Source organism: Panthera uncia (genome assembly GCF_023721935.1).
Source record: "Panthera uncia isolate 11264 chromosome C1 unlocalized genomic scaffold, Puncia_PCG_1.0 HiC_scaffold_4, whole genome shotgun sequence".
Classification (NCBI taxonomy): Eukaryota; Metazoa; Chordata; class Mammalia; order Carnivora; family Felidae; genus Panthera; species Panthera uncia.
In genome coordinates this window covers 86,895,655-86,915,953 of record NW_026057585.1, presented here as the reverse complement: position 1 = coordinate 86,915,953, position 20,299 = coordinate 86,895,655, and the positions used below count along the sequence as shown (strand labels likewise).

The window sequence follows — 20,299 nt, the reverse complement described above, 5'->3', positions numbered from 1 at the left end:
AGTTTGAGAATTCCCGAGGCAGTTCATTGTTAGGTAGTTCTAACTACTAGAAAGCTCCGCCTGTGTCAAAGCTGATTCCTTTTTCTCCCCCTTCACTCATCCTCATTCCGCACCTTGGAATCAGCCTGGAATCAATCCCACTCTCTTTTCACGTCGGTGATTTTCAAAGTGCAGGTCACAGCCTGCAGTTTTTTGTGAGCTTTTTGTTTGTCATGTGCATGTGTGAGTGCTGGATGGCAACATAAAATGCATTTCTAGCATGGATCACATTCCAAAAGTTTGAAAGCCACTGTTCTATAGGACTCTTCTTCAAGTATTTGAAGGCAGTTGTCATATCCCACTACCTAAAGGCATTGGACCTTTTCAGCCTCTGCAATACCTCCTTGTAGTATGGGGATTCTTCCCTTCCTCTTCTGGGTATTGTCTTCCGGCCTGGTCACCGGATTCGTCTGGGTCTCTCCTCAAAGTTTCTTAGGGACGTCTTCCTTAATCACTCTCTCCTACAGAATACCACCCCTCTCTCTCCAGCCCGACACTGCCTTATGTTTCTCAATGCACTTTTCACCACCAAGCATCATATTTTATATGTATTTCTTTGTTCATGGTTTTCCCCTATAGAACGTTCATCACTGAATCCCCAGTGTGTTTCCTAGCACATGGTAGTTGCTCGATAATATTTGTGGGATGAATGGATACTAGGGGTAGACGTATTCTAGCCATAGTCCATATAGATGTATTAATAATACAACTCTTTCCTTTCGGAGCCACATTCTATAAGGTTTTAACTCACCTGACTATAAATACAGGCATATCTTCACTCAACTACATGTTAGAAAAAAAAAAAAAACCCTTTATCATTTATGTTACAGTATTATCACATTTTTTATACATCTATACATGCATATTAATGTGTGGCATGTATCAGTATATACTAAATCATATATACTGTTACTGTATGTGGAACTTTATAGTATTTGAGTGAGCAGTTTTGACTATATGAGATTTTTACCGATTCAGTCATATATAATGCTAAAGGTGCATCTTGAAAGTATTTTACACTTTTCAAAGCCCTCTCGGGGGAAATAATCCATTTACTATTTTTTCATGAACTGAGAAGGCATGTCAGAGAGCAGGAAGGAGCTTTAGCAGCCGGCTAGTGACTGCCAAATTCCAATCTCACCCTTTCACTTTACAGATGGATAAACTGAGGCCCAGAGCAGGGGAGACTTCGCTGAGGGACACCCAAGTTGCTGGGGAGGACCTGGGGTTAGAACTCAGCTCTTTGTCGTCCACCCACTGCCCAGCACGGAGCCCCCAACCGTTTGTACACTCCCAGAGGCAGAGGCAGGGGGCCAGAGGCCCACGCCCTTCATAGGACCTCCGTGGGGGAGGGCAGGCCGTGGTTATCATCACCGCTTTAGCTGGGGGCACACCATCAGGAGGGAGCACCTCCGACCTTGGCTTTTTCTCGCCCTGGGGCACCACCCAGCTCCGCAGAAGAATTCCGCACGCACCCAGAAGGCCGTGGATCTCAGTGGTGTCCCATGGGGTGCTCCAGGTCCTCCTCCCCACCACCCCGCGACCCGTTCCCGGACAAGAACTGCCTCCTACCTCGTCGGGTTCCCCAGGGCTGACTCTGGCCTGCGCAGCCTCCCCGTCGCTATGGCAACCAACCGCCTAACATTCTAGAGTCCTTCCTCAGCCCGCCTCCTGAGTAACTAGCCAATGGTTTCCTCTGTTTCTTGAAGGTGAAAAGTTGTTGCCCAATCGCCAGAGGCTTTAAAAAAAAAAAAAAAACCGCAGGGAGTTTGCCAGAATTTTAAGGGTTCAGGTTAATTAAGTCAGAACGGGTTGGGAAATTTAATAGGGGATTATCTAAGTGATCCCTCAAATGTCTTGTGATAGACCAAGAGCCTTAGAATTTTACCTACCCAGAAATCTTAGTTAAAAGAATAAACCTAAGACAACATTCCTCCAAGCCCTATGTATAAAAGAAAAAAGATTGCTATGGACAACGATCCAATGGCAGACAGACATATAGTGTTCCTTGAGCCCCTCTTTACAAGCTTCAGAACAGTCCCTGTGATCTTGTCACTCGCCAGCTCAGAACCCTCAATGGCCCCCCCTTAAATTTAGGATGAAATCCAAAGGTTTTATTAAGCCGTCCCTGGCCGGGTCCTCTGATTGCGGCTCCTACCACCCACGCCCCAGAAAAATCTTGCTCGAGTCACGCTTTCCTATGGGCAGTTCCTACGAAATGCCAACCTTGTTCTGCTCTCGGGTGTTCCCTCTGAGTCTCTCTACCTCCAGATCTGAACCAAATCTGGCTACTTTCTCCTCCTTGGGGGTCTCTGCCCAAATGCCATTTCTTCATCTGTAAAATGGGTATGAGCTCCACGTCCCTCTTAGGGGGTTGTTGCAAGGATCTGAAATGAGATGCATGTATGAAGAAGTGTAAGCTCCATGCACGTGTTGATTACATTTATTGCCTACTGACTGTACTTACGGTTGTACCTTACAAGTGCTAGGCTCACTGGAGGACCTTAAGCATTGCGGAGCTGCGGACGCGCTGGGAGCGTCGGTATATAGCTCAGTCAACAGGTGTTAGGGGAGGGCCCGTAAAGGAAGATGTATATGGCCCCCAGTACTAAGGAAGGCTTTGGGGGTAGCCGGGTCTCGAGGGATGTGAAGGATTTGAATAGATGGTGAGAGCATAAAGTGCAGCAACAGCAGGAGCAAAGCCCAGGAGGCAGCGCTAAGAATTGGAAGGCAGGACTCCTGGCAGGCTGACCACCTGTCGGGCAGGGGGAGGTGAGCAGTCACCTGAGCTCTCCGGAGAGCGAGAGCGGGGTTTGTTCCAACGTTCTTGGTGCGGCCGCTAGAGGGGACCCCCTCCAGGTGAGCGCGAAGCTGGAGGAGGGCGCCGCCTCCCCAAGTCTCTCCCCCTACGCTTCAAGCAAGCTTTGCGGCACAGCCAATAGCCGGGGGCTGTCCCGCCCATCCCTTCCTCGCAGCCACTCGCCTGCACGAAGTCGCCACCAGCCTCTGACTGGCAGGCGTCCTGGCAAATCACATCGCGGCCTTTGAAAGCAAAACACTGCAGCACCCTGGCCGCTCTTGAGTTGGGGAAGGAATTAAGGAGGCTGTGCCTCCGGGTTGCGCGAAGAGTCCAAGTCATTTCTCAGAAACCTCCGATAGGTGGTCCTTAGAGAAAACGCCGCCGGTGAGTAGTGATTAAGCCTGAGAGAGGGGGGGACTTGAAATCAGCCTTCGTTTTTTTCAGGAAAGGGAATGCATTTGGAATCATCTAACGCCCCCTAGTACAAATACCCTTCCTTCTTGCTGTCATCAGCCTTGCAGGTCTGGGTCTCGCTGCCTCGGAATGCTTTTTTCCCCCATTTTTGCAGGGGGCATGGGTTTGCCTTAATATAGATGATGGCAGGCTTTACCAAATCAGGAAGTGAAATGCGGTAACTTTGCCAAAATTATCCCTCTACACGCCGGCTCGGGCTTCCTGGCAGTAGCAGATGGTGGAGTTAGCAGGTGGAATGAGGGGAGGTATTCTTGATGTATACTGGCTGCTGGAAGTTGTAGTTTCCAGCTCAATGGGAGGGCAACGAAGAGTGTAACCCTTTAGTGAGCCAAAGCCCAGGAAAGGGAAAGGGCTTGGCGTAACTGGCACTCAACAAGCCGGAAGGCGAATCGTCAGGTGGTGGGAAAGAGCGTATTTTTTTTTTTTTTTTTCAGATAAAGCCAAATCCTAATGCAAACTCTACTCTTAGCAGCCATGAACTATGGTCCTGTCATCTGTCTGACCTGCTCTGTGGGTTGGTGAAATAATTCATTGAGATAAGGGGAGGGGGGGAGGAATGGAAGCAAGCACCTAGAATTATCTTTCCTTTCTTGAGTCAGTGACCCTGTGCTCACTGCTGGCTGTGACGGCCTCAAAATGAAGGGGTGGCTGGGAACACAGAGTTGGCCACTTGCCTCCTGGGCATATGTTAGTCCTGGAAAAGTGCTTTGAAGGCAGAAAAGGAGAATCATCCAGGCAAAGAATGTGCGCCTTACAAGGGAGGGCAACTGGCAAAGAGTTCCTCCAGAGCTTTTATTTTCTTTTTTGAATGTTTATTTATTTATGAGAGAGAGCATGTGAGCAGGGGAGGGGCAGAGAGAGAGGGAGACAGAATCCCAAGCAGGCTCCGCACTGTCAGTGCAGAGCCAGATTCAGGGGTGGAACCCCCGAACTGTGAGATCATGACCTGAGCCAAAATCAAGTCAGATGCTGAGCCTATTGAGCTACTCAAGCAGCCCCCCATCCGAGGCCTTTAGTCTAGACTCCTCCCGAGCCGAGGGAGAGTTTCCTGTCTTTGCAGGTGATGCCTCAGAGGCCTGAGCATTTCTGAGGCAGAGAGAAGAGCTGCTTTTTAAAAGCAAATTAAATGACAGTCACAACACCACCACAAACAAAAACAAACACAGAAACCCACCTGAACAAAGTAGCTGGTCCAAACAAGGTTAGGAGGCCTAGGTTTCCATCACCCCATTGGCATGTCCCCAAGGCCTGTTTGCTTGCTCTGACATCCTGTGGGCGGGGCTGGGTGCAGCAGTTGTATCTCTGGAGTTGTGGTTGATGAGGCCTGAGTAAGCCATTCCATTCTTGATTGCAAACTGCATCAGGTGCTTAACAGGCCTGCCTTTAGCCAGTCAGGAGGTATAGATGGAGGTCACCAGGCCAGGCCCTGGGCTGGATCTTGGCAAGGGATGAACAGGGGATTCAGCAAACGCCTTCCCAGAGTTTGTGCCCCAGTGCCTCTCCGGCTCCAGCTTGAAAGCCTCTAAGGGTCTCTTGGAGGTCTGTCCCTGGGCCACTCTTCCTTCCTAAGGCTACTATATTCAAAACATTAAAATACATAAATTTAACCCAATAATGCTTTTCACCCACACATGAAAGTATAGTGAAGAATAATTATGCTTTTCACAAGATTGCAAATACTTTACAGTCAGGGAGGTTTGATTATGGGATGTGAGTTATAAAATTGATGAGTGTACCCTGTACGTATTGTATGTATATGGCATGTATATCTATGTAATTAAGGTATTGACTATATACTGAATGTGTAACCTCATCTGGAGATAGCAACGATGATTTAATTTTGAGGCCCTTCAACAAAGTGAGACCTGGGCTAAATGGTCTTCGTGGCTGCCCCTGTGCCAAGCCCTGCATCTCGTGTCTCCTAGATGCTGGACGCAGTGTTAGCCCTGTGACATATGACTGTGCTGCTCCTACCAGGAACCAGCATTCCTGGGGAGAGGGCTAGATAACAGAAGGAACTGGAAGTCACAGGACAAAGAGCAACTTTTTTTATGCCTTGAGGCATAGCAGAGGCTGTGTCTGTTTGGCATATAGTAGGCCCTCAATAAATGTAGCATGAATGCATGAAAGAAAGGAACATTTGTGGGTAAATTAAATAATTAAACTGATAAGAATAAAATTAATAATAGCTGCCATCCATTGGCCATTTGTTATGCATAGCATTTTACATGCATTATCTCATCAAATTCTCACAACAGCCCTGTGGGGGGTAGAAATGTTATTATCTGATTATCTGTATTTTCCAGCAGAGAAAACTGCCTGGAAAGTTAAATGACTTGGCCAAGGCAAACAGGTAGCATATAACAGATCAAAAGCTATTTATAACATTTTTTAAATTGAAATGAGCATAGACTTTGCAGTAGAATCCAAATTTGTATGATTGATTTTTTTTTTTCTTTTCTACTATAAGAAGACTTCAAAGAAACTCTTAGCATTGTGGTAAGGTGTTTTTGGCCAGGCCTTCCAGAACCCTAGGAGCATACTTCATCTTTCTTCTCCATTTGGTAGACAAGCTTGACATGCATTGAAAATACCCGTCCGATAAAGTCAACGGGAATTACTGTCATTGACGATCTTACTTGAAGCCACATTATTACCCCCACTTTACAGATGAGACACCTGAGTCTCCCAGAGGTGTTATGATCCAGTCACACAGGTCTTCTCCCAGGGTCCAGTGTTACCTCACCTGTGCTAGGCTGACTTTCGGGTAGCAGCCCAGTTCTTCCACCATTCGTGAAGATAGCTTTTCTTCTCGTTCTTTCATTCCGATATCGAACACAGGTGGTTCGATATTTTTTGGAGGCCTGGAGAGGCAGACAAGACAATCTTCTACTTCTTATGTAGGGGAGCCTATGGAAAAGGTAGGATTTCAGTTAGGATATGACGGGAAGAAGGAAGCCGGGGGGGGGGGGGGGGGCAAAAAGGGGATTAGAAAAAAAAATTTTTTAACTGTTTATTTTTTTTTAATGTTTATTTATTTTTGAGAGGGAAAGAGAGAGCGAGCACAAGTGGGGTCGGGGCAGAGAAAGAGGGGGACAGAGTATCCAAAGTGGGTTGTGCACTGACAACAGAGAGCCCCATGTGGGGCTCAAGCTCTTAAACTGTGAGATCATGACCTGAGCCGAAGTCGGATGCATAACCCACTGAGCCACCCAGATGCCCCTAATTATTTTTGAGAGAGAGAGAGAATCCCAAGCAGGCTCCATGCCGTCAGTGCAGAGCCTAATGTGGGGCTCGATCCCATGAACCTTGAGATCACGACCTGAGCCGAAGTCAAGAGTCAAACACTTGGGGAGCCTGGGTGGCTCAGTTGGCAAAGCGCCTGACTTCGGCTCAGGTCATGATCTCATGGTCGGTGAGTTCGAGCCCCGCGTCGGGCTCTGGGCTGACAGCTCAGCGCCTGGGCCTCCTCTGGATTCTGTGTCTCCCTCTCTCTCTCTGCTCCTCCCCTACTCACACTCTGTCTCTCTCTCAAAAATAAACATTAAAAAAAAATATTCTATAAGAGTCAGATGCTTAACCAACTGAGCCACCAGGTGCCCTGAGGAAAGGTAATTTTTAAGGGCCAGGGAAAAAGGTTTTGAGGTAGATGAGCCATGTCTTTATTATTATTTATTTATTTTTATTACTTTTTTAATGTTTATTTTTTTAATTTTTTTTTCTACCTTTTATTTATATTTGAGAGAGAGAGAGAGACAGAGCAGTAGGGGAGGGGCAGAGAGAGGGAGACACAGAATCTGAAGCAGGCTCCAGGCTCCCAGCTGTCAGCACAGAGCCTGATGCGGGACTTGAACCCAGGAACCGTGAGATCATGACCTGAGCTGAAGTCGGACGCTCAACGGACTGAGCCACCCAGGCGCCCCTTTAATGTTTATTTTTGAGAGAGAGAGAGAGACAGAGCATGAGCAGGGGAGGCACAGAGAGAGAGGGAGACACAGAATCTGAAACAGTCTCCAGGCTCCAAGCTGTCAGCACAGAGCCCAACGAGGGGCTGGAACTCACAAACCGTGAGACCCTGACCTGAGCTGAAGTCAGCTCCTTAATCCGCTGAGCCACCCAGGCATCCTGAGCCATGTCTTTATTAGGGGAGGCCAAAGGCATGATATAATTTTGTAAATGACTTCACTTCTCATGACGGCTTGCGTTTTGTCCTCAAAGTGTATGTCCCCTTGGGTAATCAAGCTGGGCTCACCGTACTTGCATTCTTCATGTTCCTCCCCACCACCCTAGGGCGCCGCCAGGATAAGGAATCGCACCCTCGCCTGCCTGCTTGGGAGAGACAGAACCTGGCACTTCTCGGGGTGAAGGTGAGGGAGAGGCTGTAAATCAGCCCGAAGAGCCTCGAAGTCCTCCAACGGCCCCGTGAAAGGAGGTGACCCCCGCCAGGAGAGATGGTCTCCGGGTTCGGCCCCGCCTAGCGGCAGCTCCAGCTTCCCAGGGAATGTTCCACTAGCGCCATGGACCGAGCCCGCGGTGCGGCCCTGCAGCTGCGCCCGCTCCCGCCCACAAGCAGCGCAGACCCCGGCGGCAGCGAGGCTTCCTTCTCCTACAAGGCAAGAGCTTTCTTTCTGGTTTTGAAATGTGGTGTTTTTCTAACCCGAGAGTAACACACCATAGCCCTGGCTCACACGTATTTCCGGGGTCTGCATGCCTGTTAGCGGCAGAAACAGGCACAAATGTAGAACGGGTAATCCAGAAGAAAGAAACACTCATTGAAGTACATAAAGACAGGGGGTTAGAGAAAAACATAAAAAGAAAAAGAGAAATATTTTTAAAAAATTTTTAAGGTTTACTTATTTTTGAGAGAGAGAGACAGAGCATGAGTAGGGGAGGGGCAGAGAGAGAGGAAGACCTAGAATCCGAAGCAGGCTCCAGGCTCCGAGCGGTCAGCACAGAGCCGGACGCGGGGCTCGAACTCACAGACCATGAGATCGTGACCTGAGCCGAAGTTGGACGCTTAACCGACTGAGCCACCCAGGCGCCCCTACACTTATTTATTTTTGATAAACAGAGTGAGACAAAGTGTGAGCAGGGGAGGGGCAGAGAGAGAGGGAGACACAGAATCCGAAACAGGCTCCAGGCTCCGAGCTGTCAGCACATAGCCCGACGCGGGGCTCGAACTCATAGACCGCGAGATCGTGACCTGAGCCGAAGTCAGGCACTTCACGGACTGAGCCACCCAGGCGCCCCAAGAAATATTTTTAAGGGGAGGTATTCCCACTTAGAAGATTTGTTTGTTTGTTTTAAATCACCTACTCTATTACTCAGAGACAAGCCTTGTTCATATTTCTCCTTCCTGTCTTTTTTTGGTGTTACACTTTTGGGATCAGACTGCACAGAAAGTTTCGTATCTTGGTTGTTTCACGTAGCCCTATTTGTGGGTTATTTCCCCGTGTCATTGAGTCGTGATTTAACGCATACTTTTTGAACGGATTGCCCAGTAATCTGTTGAGCTGCTCTATCAAAACTTTCTGGACACATCCCCTACTGTTAGATGTTCAGGTTGTTTCTACTGCGGGGTGAGTGTAAACAGGGCTGCAGTGAGCATCCCAGAGTGCTGCTTGCGTCCCTGCTGTCCCTAAGAATTGGCTAGCCCTGGGAGAGGTGGTCTCCGCGGGGTGAGTGAGGCCACAAATGCCAGAGCATCAAGAACAGAGAACACAAGAAAATACAGTTAATGCAGTTGGCTGTGATGAATGTGTGCCAAACAAACAGATACAGAATCTAAGAAAACACAGAACACTCTCCCAGGTGAGATTTCTAATAAGTTTCCATTTCAGTTACAAATTACAAAAGATACTTATCGTAGAAGTACCTTCCGGGTGCCGGAGCAAAGGTAAATCAATCATGGTGACTCTACCAACAAGCTTAGGAGTTGAGGTGGGAGACGGCACATGCACAGTTATGAGCGAACTGAAGTTCCAGGGGGGATCAAGGGAAAGAAGACGCGTCCTCGAATCCCTATTCTGCTCCTTCCCAGCTAAGTGCCCTTGGACATGTGGCTTAGCCCCTCAGAGCTTCTCTTATGGGTAGAATGGTGGTAGTGCTCCCTCCCTCCATCCCTCCTCCCTCCATCCCTCCTCCCTCCATCCCTCCTCCCTCCAGCCATCTGGATCAATGAAAAAGCACCTAGCCCACGCAGGAGGCATGCGGGAGGTGCTTGACTCACGAGTGCCTGGGGTTTACAAAGAGGAACAGAGGCAGGTGCCCAAAGCGGAGGAGCGTGTAGTTAATTGTGCCTAGGGAGAGAGGAAGTTGCTTCCTTCCACCTTGATTTGGTTAAGGCTATTTGGGTTGCAGGGAATAAAAACCCATTTCAGAAGCGCTGAGACAAAAGGGAAGACTATCATAAGGCTGCAAGGTAGCTCCTGCCACCAGAGTTAAGAAGGGCGAGAAGGAGATTAGAACAGATTGGAACTCCTCCCCCGCCTTTGACAGAGGGAAGACCCGATTGGCCAGTTTGGGTCAGGTGTCTACCCTGGTCCAATCTGTGGTGGGCAGGTGGGTGGAGTCTCACACAGCAGACAGGTTTCTGGGGCTCCCTCTCAGAGAAAAGTGGTTATGTGGGCTGGGCAGGCTGCCCCCAAATCATCTCTTATATTTGGGGCAAGAAAAACGTTAAGAGGGCCCAAGTGCAACTTTATCAATGAGGTGAAGTTAGGAGCACGCCGTTTGAATTGCAGCGCTGCTCTCTGCCCTGGTTGTTGGGGGGGGGGGGGTCTGTGAAAGGGAGCCCAAGAGGCCAGCTGCCCAGAAGGCAGCATCGCAAGGGGTTGCCGGCACTGGAGGCTTGGCCTCAGCCTGGAAGAGTCAGGCCTCAGTTTCTTGTATTTAGCGAATAGGCATTTCAGCTGAGCACCTGCTCTCCCTGCCTGCGTGGGGTGGGCGGGGCTGTATAAACCACTGAGCTCTCTCTTCCCTGAAGGAGTTTGCAGTCTGGGAGGGAGGTGGGGGAAGCTATTTCTATCAGTGCCTTAGCCTTCAGGACAAATTTGATACAAAAGTAGAGCTAGGAGGGGTGTTACCAGCATGGCCTTTAGACTCAGAGAGACCTGTCTTCAAGGCCCAGCTCTCTCACTGTCTGTCATTGTAACTTGGGGGAAAGGCATGCAACTTCTCTGCAAGTCAGTTTTAAATCCACCCTACATGGCGGTTGCGACCATGACCTGAACTTACAGATGCAGGAAACTGAAGCTGCCTGCATCCTCCCCTGTCTCTACTGATAGAAATGCTACATATTCTTCCAGCTCCAGCTCAGGTATCACCTTTGGCAGTTTTCCTGGCAGGAAAATATAGGTCCTTTATCACACTTCCATAGCCCATTCCCAGTTCCTGTAGTAATCATCACGATCATAGCAGCAGCTAACTTGTGTTGACTGTTTACTATATGACAGGGACTGTGCTAATCCTTACAGGGCCCCTCAAGGTAGGTATTATTATAATCCCCTTTTACGTATTAGGAAACTGGCACAGAGCGGTTAATTAACTTGCCCAAGGACACACAGTCAGTAGGTAGTAAAGCTGGGATTCGAATTGAGTGTGTGCATTGCCAAGGCCCTTGCTTTTATCCATGGCTCCCTGCTGCCTGCATTGGGCCCACCACTCTGCCAGGCCCCTTCTCTCCCTGACACTGGTTAGTAAGTATTGAAATGGCAATCCTGGGGAAGATAATGCCTCCCCTGCTGGAGAAGGTAAGCATCAGGGAGCTGGCCTGAAGCCAGGTTACAGAAGTAGCAGAGCCTGGAGAGCCAGGCAGCTGCCTCTCTTGTATTTGAATATGAGTAACCCTCAGAGCAAGCCAGAATGCAATTCATACTGAATTGTTGGCAGTTTTAAGCCCAAGGGATTGTGGGAGGTGAGTTTTAATAGCAGCCCTTCCCATTCAGAGGCCGCACTATGAGTACAGGGACCAAAAGTCCTGGCTTGTGCCTCACGGCCACGTATATTAATAGAGCCCCCTTTCGTTTTCAAAGCGTCCCAGTTGGGTCGACCTGTGTCCTCAATATAAGGTTCCTGGTAGTTGGGAGGCCTCACTACTTCCTCACCTGTATATATGGGACCAAAGTGCTGGGGACACCTGTTAAGGTCCGGCCCTGCCACTTGCTCACTCTGACTTTGGCCATGTCTTGGTCTTTCTCGGGCAGTTGAAATTCTCCACTGGCAGGAGCCCCCATGGAGGTATTTGCCTCCAAATGAGGCTGGCCCTTGCCACTTTCCTCCCTTCTCTTCCACCTCAGTGGACTCTGCCCAATGAAGTCCAGAGCCAGTTGGGAGCCAGTTAGGTGTTGCCTCAGCGGCATCGTCCCCATCTGACATCGCGTGCGGAGGAACTCAGGATCCAAAGATATTATGGCAGGTGAAGATGCTGGCCTGAGGCCACCACCAGGCAGTTCTCCCAACCTGCCCCTCAGTGGGGCAGGAATCTGTTTTAGTCTTGAGACAGAGTCACTGAGTCCAAGGTCAAATCCCTGTTCTGGGTTAGCCATCCACGTGGACTTGTTGAACACTTCCCCCTTTAAATAACTTCTGTGAACACACCTGGTGTGGTTCCTCTGCAAAAAGAGGAAGTCGGTGGCTCATCCAGAGGCGGAAGCCACCCGGGCCCCACACCTCGTTCCCTCCCTGCCGGCAGACCCAGACACCCCCATTTTGCGGTTTTCCAGCTCTGAGGTTTGGGGGCGGAGCTTAACGTCAGGAGTTCTGCCGGTTGTCACCTCCACTCTGAATCGCCTCTCGCCACACACTTGAGGGCTGCTAATAGGTGTACGTTCAAACTGTGTAACCCCTGGGCCGGTGGCGTCGCCTTTGCCTGACTTTCAATGCTCACAAAATTGAATCAAGCACCACTTCACAAGGGCTTGGGGCATAATTAACATTGATGAAGCCCTTTGAAATGCCTGGATGAAAGGGCATTTAATTATATTGCGCTGTTACTAACCAGGTCTGTCTGTAGCCAGTTATTATGCGTGGAGATTGATATACTTGTGGAAATGGCTTTTAAAAGAAACCCCAGCCGCCTGTGTCACTAGTGGGAATGTAGCACTCCCGAGGCAGGGTTGTCTTATTTTCCTAATTTACCTGCGCCGCCTTTGAAGGGCACCTCAGAGAACACAGTGGGAGACAGCCCGGAGGAATAGTGACAGTCAGGAGACTGGACGTCAGACCTGGAGCGACACAGAGCCTCCCGTCCCCACCTCTGCCAAGTTGTTACATTTCTTTGGGCCTTACTTTGTTCACGTGTAAAGTCCTTCCAACCCGTGTGCCGAACCTAAGACTCATGACAGTACACACTTCATAGGTGGGTTATGGCCCAAAGGCAACGCATGGAAAGGGTTTCACGCCACACCGAATGTGTATGTATAAAAACACTCCGTAAATACCGTCCTTGATTATCATAGTAACCTTTTAACCTTGTTTTTCTGCTGCTTAGCCTGCTTATAATTTTTTTTTAAGTTTATTTATTTATTCTGAGAGAGAGAGAGGGAGACAGAATCCCAAGCAGGCTCCACACTCAGAGCCCGACATGGGGCTCAAACCCGCAAACCCACGACATCACGACCTGAGCCGAGATCAAGAGTCGGAGCCACCCAGGAGCCCCTACGGTTTTTATTTCTAGGTTTAGGCTCTCACCATCCTCCTCCCCGAAATAGTATTGACTTGTCTACATGGCCACAGGAGCTCATTTCCCTTCTTGATCTCTTTACTTCCACCTGGCGAGTTGTTAGCACACTCTCGGGCAGCCTTGTGGACCTCATCGGCATTGCATCTGAGGACAGCTTAGTCTCTTGCGGTAAAAATAAAATAGCTACCAGTTATAGGTTGAACCATATGAAACTACCATTTCATATGGGTCTAAGTGGCAAAATAGTGGCAGTTTCCTCCAGCTCACCCTAGTTCCAAGTTACCGAGGTAAGTGCTTTCTCCCAACTATCTCAGGAAGTCCACGCACCAGCTCTGAGAGAGGGGCACTGCTGACCCAGCTAGCGAGGAGGTGAAGCAAATCCCCCAGCCCGCCCTTGAACCTGCAGCCGCGTGATCCCCACGTGCCCTCTGAAAAGCCCTCGCTGTGGTCTCCGCTTTCTGCACAACTCCCAGAGCCTGGTTCCAGCTCCCCTTTGTCCCCCATAAAGGAAATAAGGCAGCTGTGAGGTGTTGTGGGAGCCAGAACCAGGGTCCTTCTGTCTCCTCTCTGCCCAAGGCAGTCGCTGTAGAATCACTGCCAGTTAACTCTTTGAACCATTAATCATTAGCGTAGATAAACTGACTTTCTGTGCCGAGTGCCTGCCTGGCCCCCAGATCTCTGCCTCCTTGAGGATGAGTTCCTTGCTCTGTAGCCTTAATGAGCTACACTTAATGAAGGGCTTCCTTTGGGGTCTTCAGACTTGACCCTCTAAAGAAACACCTTGTGTTTCCCCATTCATTCCTTTGGTTGACATCTAAGACATAAAACTTGTGTCACAAGTTTATATTTGCAAAGTATGTCGTTTCTAGCACATTTTAATACGAGTATTTTTTTTATAGCCCCTGAGATATGAAGCCCACGTGATATCTACCATCAGCCTTCGGAACAAACTCTTCTTTCTATTTTATTTTTTTATTTTGAGAGAGAGAGAGAGTGCGTGCGCACACGAGTGGGGGAGAGGGAGAGAGGCGGGGAGAGAGAGAGAGAGAGAGAGAGAGGGAGGGAGGGAGGGAATCTTAAGCAGGCTCCACGCTCAGCGTGGAGCCTGACAGACTCCATCCCCTGACCCTGGGATCGTGACCTGAGCCAAAACTAACAGTCGGGCACTCAACCAACTGAGCCCCCCCAGGAGCCCCTGAAAAAGCTCTTCCTTAGCAGTCGGAAATTTTTACGTCATTCCTGTTTCTCCCTAACTTGGTATTTTCCCGACCTTTCCCCCACAGAATTTTGTCCCCAAACAGTGTCTGTGTTTTAACACTTAAAAATTATATGGACACATATCCTACTTGTCTACAAGAAAGGATGTAAAATAGGCGATCGAATTTCACTTTGTTAATATTTCCTTTGGCATAAGGTTTGTGAAATAACAAAAATTCAACCAAGTAAATTTTGTAGATCTAATTGGCTTTATTAATTTATTCATGAATCAGGCAGCATCACATCCAGCAACTAGAGGGGAGCTCCAAAGGGCTACAGAAAGGGAAGGGGTTTTAAAAGCAAGACAAGAAAGTTATAAACAGAAAAAAAGGACTATTTCAGGTGAGATGACCTTTGGGGACAAAAGGGTCTTATTAGGTGGATTGTGTCATCTTCCTTTGGGGGATAGAGAGAGTCCATGTGACAGAGTACTTTATTGGTGTTGACCAGAAGCTTCCTGACTGACCAGTTAAGACTACATTTCTGGGGGAGGTTAGAACTTCAGTTAGGGGAGGTATTAAGCCCCAGTTTGGTGAGTTGGCCTAAGTGAGGCCATTTTGGGCCTCTGGCTTTCTTTTTAACATGTTCAGAAATAACTGATTCAACCCAGAAGCTTTTTATTGCTACAATTGAATAAAAGCAGTTGATTAATGTAATATAAAGTTTTATAATAATTATCAAGCATAAAATAACATATGAAGAATGGATATCTGGGGGTACCTGGGTGGCTCAGTCAGTTAAGCGTCCGACTTCAGCTCAGGTCATGAATTCACAGACCATGAGTTTGAGCCCTGCATCCGGCTCTGTGCTGACAGCTCAGAGCCTGGAGCCTGCTTTAATTTCTGTGTTTCCCTCTCTCTCTGCCCCTCCTGCCCCTCACTTTCTCTCTCTCTTTTGCTCTCTCTCATAAATAAATAAACAATTCAAAAAAATTTTTTAACTGAATATCTGAATGAGAATGGGACTTTGTTTTTAATATTCAAGACAAATATTACTGATGGCTAGAATGGGACAGATTTTAGCATCAGCTCTGTTGCAGGTTTGGGGTTTTATAGCTAGAGGTGCTGAGAACGTGTTCACAGAAGTACCTGGAATGGAAGGAATGTTGTTATGGCAGCATCCCTAAATTCTTTCAATTCCTTCTAAGTTTCGTGCTAAAAATCGCATAGTGATAAACTATTTTTATTGACTTATCAGCTAACAATATGAGGAGAGCCTCTTTCGGCCTCATTCAAAACAAAGTACTATATACATTTCATTTACCACAGTATTTGTTTGGCTTTCACAGTGTAGGTTCCCTCTCCTTGTAGATTCTTTGGCTGGTCTAATAATTAAATTGACATAAGATAGATTCCACAAGAGAAAAATTTAATGGCATACATATGGAGGCCCCAAAGAAGTAACCAAAGCTGGTAACTTCCATACCTTTTAGACAATAAATTTGTGAAGAATTGATAAGACAAAAGGGGTTGGGCTTTGGGTAGTAAATTAGTGAAGTGGTAGCAAGTTTTGTTTATACAGGCTTCTTGGCCTTAAATTTCCTATCTCTGGTGACAAGAATGTCTTTCTTCCTTCTGGTACATACTGGAAAGATACCTTTCACATGGAGACTTATTTCCCACTTTCAGGAGGACAAATGGGGCCTCAGAGTATCCTTCTTGTACTGGCTGTTTCTTAAGTAACTTTAATTCAAAATAATCAATATGCCAAAGTGACATATTTTGGGGTGACCTATTTTGTTCCTCCTCAATAAGTTCTGTGACATTGACCAAAAAGGCATTATCAATTATGCTGATAAGTTTTCACCTAGAGGCACATTGGGTTAACCTGATATATCCAGAAAGGGTTGGGGAAATTGAAATCTTGTTAATTTTACTACATCTTTGCCTATACTGTATTTCAATACATGTATTTTAATTATGGTATGTGATACAAATATTTACTACTTACTAAATACTAAATTTACTATTATATGTACTATAATATTTGTACATATAATTGCAATTATAAATGCCTTATCACATGCTTGAATATGGCAATTATAATCCCTAACACAATCACTAAGAAAATAACTCAAAAATAGTCAAAGAAATTATAAGGGAATTAAAATGGTACACTAAGAAATATATCTCTTTAACACAAAAGAAGGCAGTAATGGAGAAACTGAGGAACAAAAAAAAAAAAAGACATGACATATAGAAAACAAAACAGTAGAAATCCTTCTTTATCGGTAATTACATTAAATGTAAATGAATTAAACTCTCCAATTAAAGGGGACAGATTGGCAGAATAGATTTTTTAAAAAACACAATCCAAGTATATGCTATTTACAAGATACTCACTTTAGAGTCAAAGACAAAAAAAGATTGAAAATAAAAAAGTGGGAGAAGATAATCCATGCAAACAATAACCAAAGGAGAGCTGAACTAGCTAAACTAACATCAGACAAAATAGACTTTAAGATGAAAATCATTACGAGTGACAAAGAAGAACATTACATAATGGTAAAAGAGTCAATCTATCAAGAAGATATAACAATAATAAAATACATACACCAAAATACATGAAGCAAAAATTGACAGAATGGAAAGAAGAAACAGGCAGTCCAGCAGTTATCATTGGATACTTCAGGACCTCACTAGCAGTACCTCACTGTCAAGAAAATGGAAGACTTGGGGGCGCCTGGGTGGCTCAGTCGGTTGAGCGAACGACTTCAGCTCAGGTCACGATCTCGTGGTCCGTGAGTTCGAGCCCCACGTCAGGCTCTGTGCTGACAGCTCAGAGCCTGGAGCCTGTTTCAGATTCTGTGTCTCCCTCTCTCTGACCCTCCCCCGTTCATGCTCTGTCTCTCTCTGTCTCAAAAATAAATAAACGTTAAAAAAAATTTTTTTTTAATAATAAAAAAAAATAATAATAAAATAAAATAAAAAGAAAATGGAAGACTTAAACAACAACCAACTAGACTCAACCAACATCTACAGAACATCTCACTCAGTTGTAACAAAATACCCATTATTCTCAAGTGCATATGGAATATATGGCATAGAGCATATATTCTCTGGGATAGAGCATATATTAAGCCATAGAACAAATGTCAATAAATGTAAAAGACTGAGATCATATAAAGTATGTTCTCTGATCACAATGGAATAAAGTGAGAAATCAATAGCAAAAGGAAATTCATAACAATAAAGTAGGAAGTTCACATATGTGGAATTTAAACAACACATTCCTAAGTAACCAGTGAGTTAGTGAAGACATTACAGGGGAAATTGGAAAATACCTTGAGAGGCCCCTGGGTGACTCGGTCGGTTAAGCATCCAGCTTCGATTCAAGTCATGATCTCACGGTTCATGAGTTCGAGCCCCGCATCAGGCTCTGTGCTGACAGCTCAGAGCTTGGAGCCTGCTTCAGAGTCTGTGTCTCCCTCTCGCTCTGCCCATCCCCTGCTTGTGCTCTGTCTCTCAAAAATAAATAAACATTTTTAAAATTTTTTGAATAAAAAAATACCTTGAGGCAATCTCATCCTAAAATTCATATGCAGACATGAGGAACCCCAACTAGCCAAAACAGTCTTGGAAAAAGAAGAACAAAGTTGGAGGATTTCAACTTCTTGATTTCAAAACTTACTGCAAAGCTACAGCAATCAAAACCATGTGATAGTGACCGAAGGATAGACTCACATATCGATACAGAGTCCAAATATAAACCAACACATCTATGGCCAACATATTTTCGACAAGGGTGCCAAGACTACTTCTGTGAGGAATGAATAGTGTTTTAAACAAATGAGACAGAGACAACTGGATATCCACATGTGAAAGAATGAAGTTGGATTCCTTCTTCCCATCGTATACAAAAAATAACTCGAAATGGATCAAACACCTAAATGTAAGAGCTAGGACTATAAAACCCTTAGAAACATAGGTATAGGCACACATTGGAGACATTGCAAATTTGGTTCTAGACAACCTACAACAAAGTAAATATTGCAGTGAAGTGAGTCAAATGAATTTTTTGTTTCCTAGTGCATTTAAAATTATGTTTACGCTATACTTTGGTCTATTAAATGTGCAGTAGCGTTATGTCTAAAAAGCAATGTCGTGCCTTAATTTTAAAAGACTTTATTGCTTAAAAATGCTAATCATCATCTGAGCTTCAAGTCAGAATCTTTTTGCTGGTGGAGGCTCTTGCCTCCATATTGATGGCTGCTGACTGATCAGGGTGGTGGGTGTTGAAGGCTGGGGTGGCTGGGGCAATTTCTTAAAATAAGACAGTAGTGACATTTGCTGCTCCGATGGACTCTTTCTTTCACAGACAATTCCTCTATAGCCTGTGACGCCGTTTGATAGCATTTTACCCACAGTAGGACTTCTTTCAAAATTGGGGTCACTTCTCTCAAACCCTGCTGCTGCTTTATCAACTCAGTTTATGTAATATTGCAAATCCTTTGTTGTCATTTCAATAATCTTCACAGCATCTTCACCGGGAGTAGATTCTCCGTCCACCATTGTCTTACTTTCTTTGCTCGTCTATGGGAAACAACTCCTCATCCATTCAAGTGTATCATGAGATCGCAACAATTCCGGCACATCTTCAGGCTCCCCTTCTAGTTCTACTTCACTTGCTGTTGCCACCACATCCACAGTGACTTCGTCCACTGAAGCCTTGAACCCCTCACAGTCATCCATGATGGTGGGAATCAACTTCTTCCAAACTCCTGTTAATGTTGATGTTCTGATCTCTTTGTATGAATCACAAATATTCTTAACAGCATCTAGAATGGTGAATCCTTTCTTGAAGGTTTTCAGTTTACTTTGCCCAGATCCATCAGAGAAATCACTCTCTCTGGCATCTATAGCCTTAGGAAATATATTTCTTGGGGGCGCCTGGGTGGCTTAGTTGGTTAAGCATCCAACTTCGGCTTGGATCGTGATCTCGTGGTTCACGAGTTCAAGCCCCGCATCAGGCTCTGTGCTGACAGCTTGGAGCCCGGATTGGACTCTGTGTCTCCCTTTCTTTCTGCCTCTTCCCTACTTGTTCATTCTCTCTCTCTCTCTCTCTCTCTCTCTCTCAAAAATAAACGTCAAAATTTTTTTTGAAAAAAAGAAATGTATTTCTTAGAAAATAAGACTTGAAAGTTGAAATTACTCTTTGATCCATGGGCTGAAGTCGGACTTGTCACCGACTGAACCACCCAGGTGCCCCATCATCAACTTTTAAAAAAGAAAAATAACAAGTGTTGGCCAGGATGTGGAGAAATTGGAGTCCTCAGCCGGTGGGAATGTAAACAGGTGCAGCCACTATGGAAAACAGTTTGACCATTCGCCCAAAAGTTAAAATAGTCACCATAGATACCCAAGAGACTCGAAAATATATGTTGGTACAAAAACTCGTACAAGGATGTTAGTTATCTGTAATAGAAAGTGGCGATAACTCAGACGTGACTGGTGATTGGATAAACAAAATGTGTTATATCCACGTAATGGAATATTATTTGACCATAAAGGGGAATGAAGTATTGGTACGTGTTATAACATACGAACCTTAAAACATTATGCTCGATGAAAGAAACCAGACACAAAAGACCACATACTGTAGGATTCCATTTATATGAAATGTCCAGAATAGAACAGGTCCAGAAACAGGAAGTAGATTAGTTGTTGCCGGGGGCTGGGGTGACGGGGAACGGAGAGGGACTGCTAATGGGTTTGGGGTTTCTTTTGGGGGGAGATGGTGGAAATGCTTGGGATTTAGAGAGTCGCATGGTTGTACAACACTGATGAAAAGTGGACATTTCCAATATTGTGTTGCAACTGTAGAAATCAGATGTGCACCCCTCCCCCGTTTGCTGTCGTTGCTTGCTGTGGTTTGTTAGTGTTTGTTCGTTTTCGTGATTTTTCTAAATTCTTTTCATAAAGTCCATGTGACCGCTGTTGTATCCAGCCTGATGAAGTCTGTTCCTGTTGGGTGGTCACCTTGTGTTTTGACAGTTTCCTTAACCACATAGATCCAAAAAAGGAAAAAAAGAGAGAAAAAAAAAAAAA

At 46.0% G+C, this 20,299-nt stretch overlaps 2 protein-coding genes across 11 annotated transcripts in view; one reads left to right on the top strand and one right to left on the bottom strand.

Moving 5' to 3' along the window:
* Positions 1 to 1,661, bottom strand: part of STPG1 (sperm tail PG-rich repeat containing 1) — a 54,138-nt gene extending 52,477 nt beyond the window's left edge. For 2 of the 9 annotated variants that reach the window (XM_049617802.1, XM_049617799.1), the window contains exon 1: positions 1,612 to 1,661. The gene's annotated coding sequence lies outside the window, so the exon portion shown is untranslated. The other 7 variants (XM_049617808.1, XM_049617806.1, XM_049617798.1 and 4 more) reach the window with 7 other exon arrangements.
* A 1,439-nt stretch (positions 1,662 to 3,100) lies between these two features.
* The window catches only part of NIPAL3 (NIPA like domain containing 3), a 48,697-nt gene continuing 31,498 nt past the window's right edge, over positions 3,101 to 20,299 (top strand). Inside the window, exons 1-2 of one of the 2 annotated variants that reach the window (XM_049617789.1) lie at positions 3,101 to 3,223; positions 7,604 to 7,926. In XM_049617789.1, the coding sequence (XP_049473746.1) occupies positions 7,831 to 7,926 (96 nt within the window). In that variant the 5' untranslated portion in view covers positions 3,101 to 3,223; positions 7,604 to 7,830. The remainder of the gene's footprint in view (positions 3,224 to 7,603; positions 7,927 to 20,299) is intronic. The other variant, XM_049617788.1, reaches the window with a different exon arrangement.